Source organism: Cebus imitator, unplaced genomic scaffold, assembly GCF_001604975.1.
Source record: "Cebus imitator isolate Cc_AM_T3 unplaced genomic scaffold, Cebus_imitator-1.0 Scaffold42, whole genome shotgun sequence".
NCBI lineage: Eukaryota > Metazoa > Chordata > Mammalia > Primates > Cebidae > Cebus > Cebus imitator.
The window spans coordinates 16,437,824-16,439,536 of NW_016107357.1; the positions used below are offsets into that span (position 1 = coordinate 16,437,824).

Consider the following 1,713-nt stretch of genomic DNA (forward strand, 5'->3'; position numbering starts at 1 on the left):
AAGAGGTAGCGCTTGCAATAAGGAAGAGAAGGCAGGGATGTGCCGAAGAAACCCATAGGAAGGGGTCTCCAGGGTGTTCAGGCTGAGTCTGCCCCAGAAAGCAGTCTCAGGGGTCCATTTAGGCCGCCCTGCTGCTCTTCTGGAGTTGCTACAACCTGAATGTTGATCCACATTGAAGCCAAATGGAAAATATCCAGTTTCTGGGCATGTCAACTTATAAAGTCTCTTAGCAAAAGATTTGAAAGTGAGACATGGTATCAAGTCCACACTGTTCATGTTCCTGCATTGTACCATGGATGTCTACAAGTCACCAACTGTAGACTCTTTCATCCTGCACTCAATTTCAGGAGCGCAATGCTGGCGTTAGAGCCTCACATCTGAGAATCTCTAAAAGGGGCAGATACAAATCAAAGAGTTGCACACACATATTCACTCAAAGATACCCTCTCACGGAATCCGTTACAATGCCTCTGGGATTCACCAGGTCGGTCTCAAAGAGCACCCGGCGCTGCGTGCCATCCAGCTTCGCCACTTCTATTCGATCCAGGTTAGAGTCTGTCCAGAAGATGTTGCGGCCAAGGTGATCAAGCGCAATGCCTTCCGGACTTCCAAGATCTAGAAGTAAACACAGAGCTCCTCTAATGTTTTTTTTCTAAGCAGTGAGATGAGGTTTTCTGAATACTCAATGTTATTTCACATGGCGTCCAATCCTTGCACTTTGAGAAACCAAATGGGAATGTGAAATGCTCGTGGTTTATAAGGTCAGCAACCCTCAAAGTGACAAATTCAAAAATGCCATTCACTCACTCTGTGGATATCCGTCATGCAGTGCATTGGGGACCAGGGCAGTAACAATGACTAAGCCGTGGCCCAGCCTTCCATGAGCCCACAGCCAACCACAAGTGACACTGAGTTCCAGGTCCTGTGGGAGCAAAGGAAAAACACTGGACCCAGCTTGGGGAGATCAGGGAGGGACTCCTGGGGGAGGCAACACTGGTTGAAGCTGGCAGCTGAAGGACCAATAGTAGTTTGTCAGACAAGGGTCCTGCATGAGGATTGTCTATGAAGCAGGATTGGCACGCAGGTATAAAGGAAGACGGGACGGTGGCATGAACAGGATGTCATTGCATATGGCTGGAGACCGTGGGGGTGGGGAGTGGTCAGAGTGAAGGCAGAATGCAGTGTTAATGAACTCAGCTTAGGCAGAGGGGAAGCAGAGGAAGATCTTAAGATGGGGAATGGAAAAATAGTTCTATCATGTTCATCAATTACGGAGGAAAAAGGTCATTTCACAGAAATAATACTTTCAAGAAATCATAGCTGTTACTACTTTCATACAAGTATAAAAGGTACAAAGAAGGGGTGTCAGTGACCACAAATAACACCCTAGGAGTCTTTACTGAATCACAGCAACTGATGTTCAAGCCAGGAGTTGCCACTGGGTAACATGAACCTTCACTGTGAACCCTCAGCACCCATCTCACTTTCCTGGAAGCTCAAGATTGCACTGGTGTTTTATTTACAGCTTTTAAAAATTAATAATAACAATTTGGGTTTTACTGATATCACTTAGGATTCTTTCCTCCCCACTAATTAAAGGAATGAAGGTTATTTAGTATGGCTGGAGTATAAGCAGGAAGGAGAAGAGGCCACCCTACCTGAGGGATCTGGGCTATGAAGAAAACCATTCCAATACTGTGTTCTTTTTCTTTC

The 1,713-nt window shown here is 45.9% G+C and overlaps 1 protein-coding gene across 1 annotated transcript in view; it reads right to left on the reverse strand.

Moving 5' to 3' along the window:
• NID1 (nidogen 1) overlaps window positions 1–1,713 on the reverse strand; it is an 89,078-nt gene that overhangs the window by 5,623 nt on the left and 81,742 nt on the right. The window contains exon 16 of the mRNA XM_017526593.2: window positions 437–615. Coding sequence (XP_017382082.2) covers window positions 437–615 — 179 coding nt within the window. The remainder of the gene's footprint in view (window positions 1–436; window positions 616–1,713) is intronic.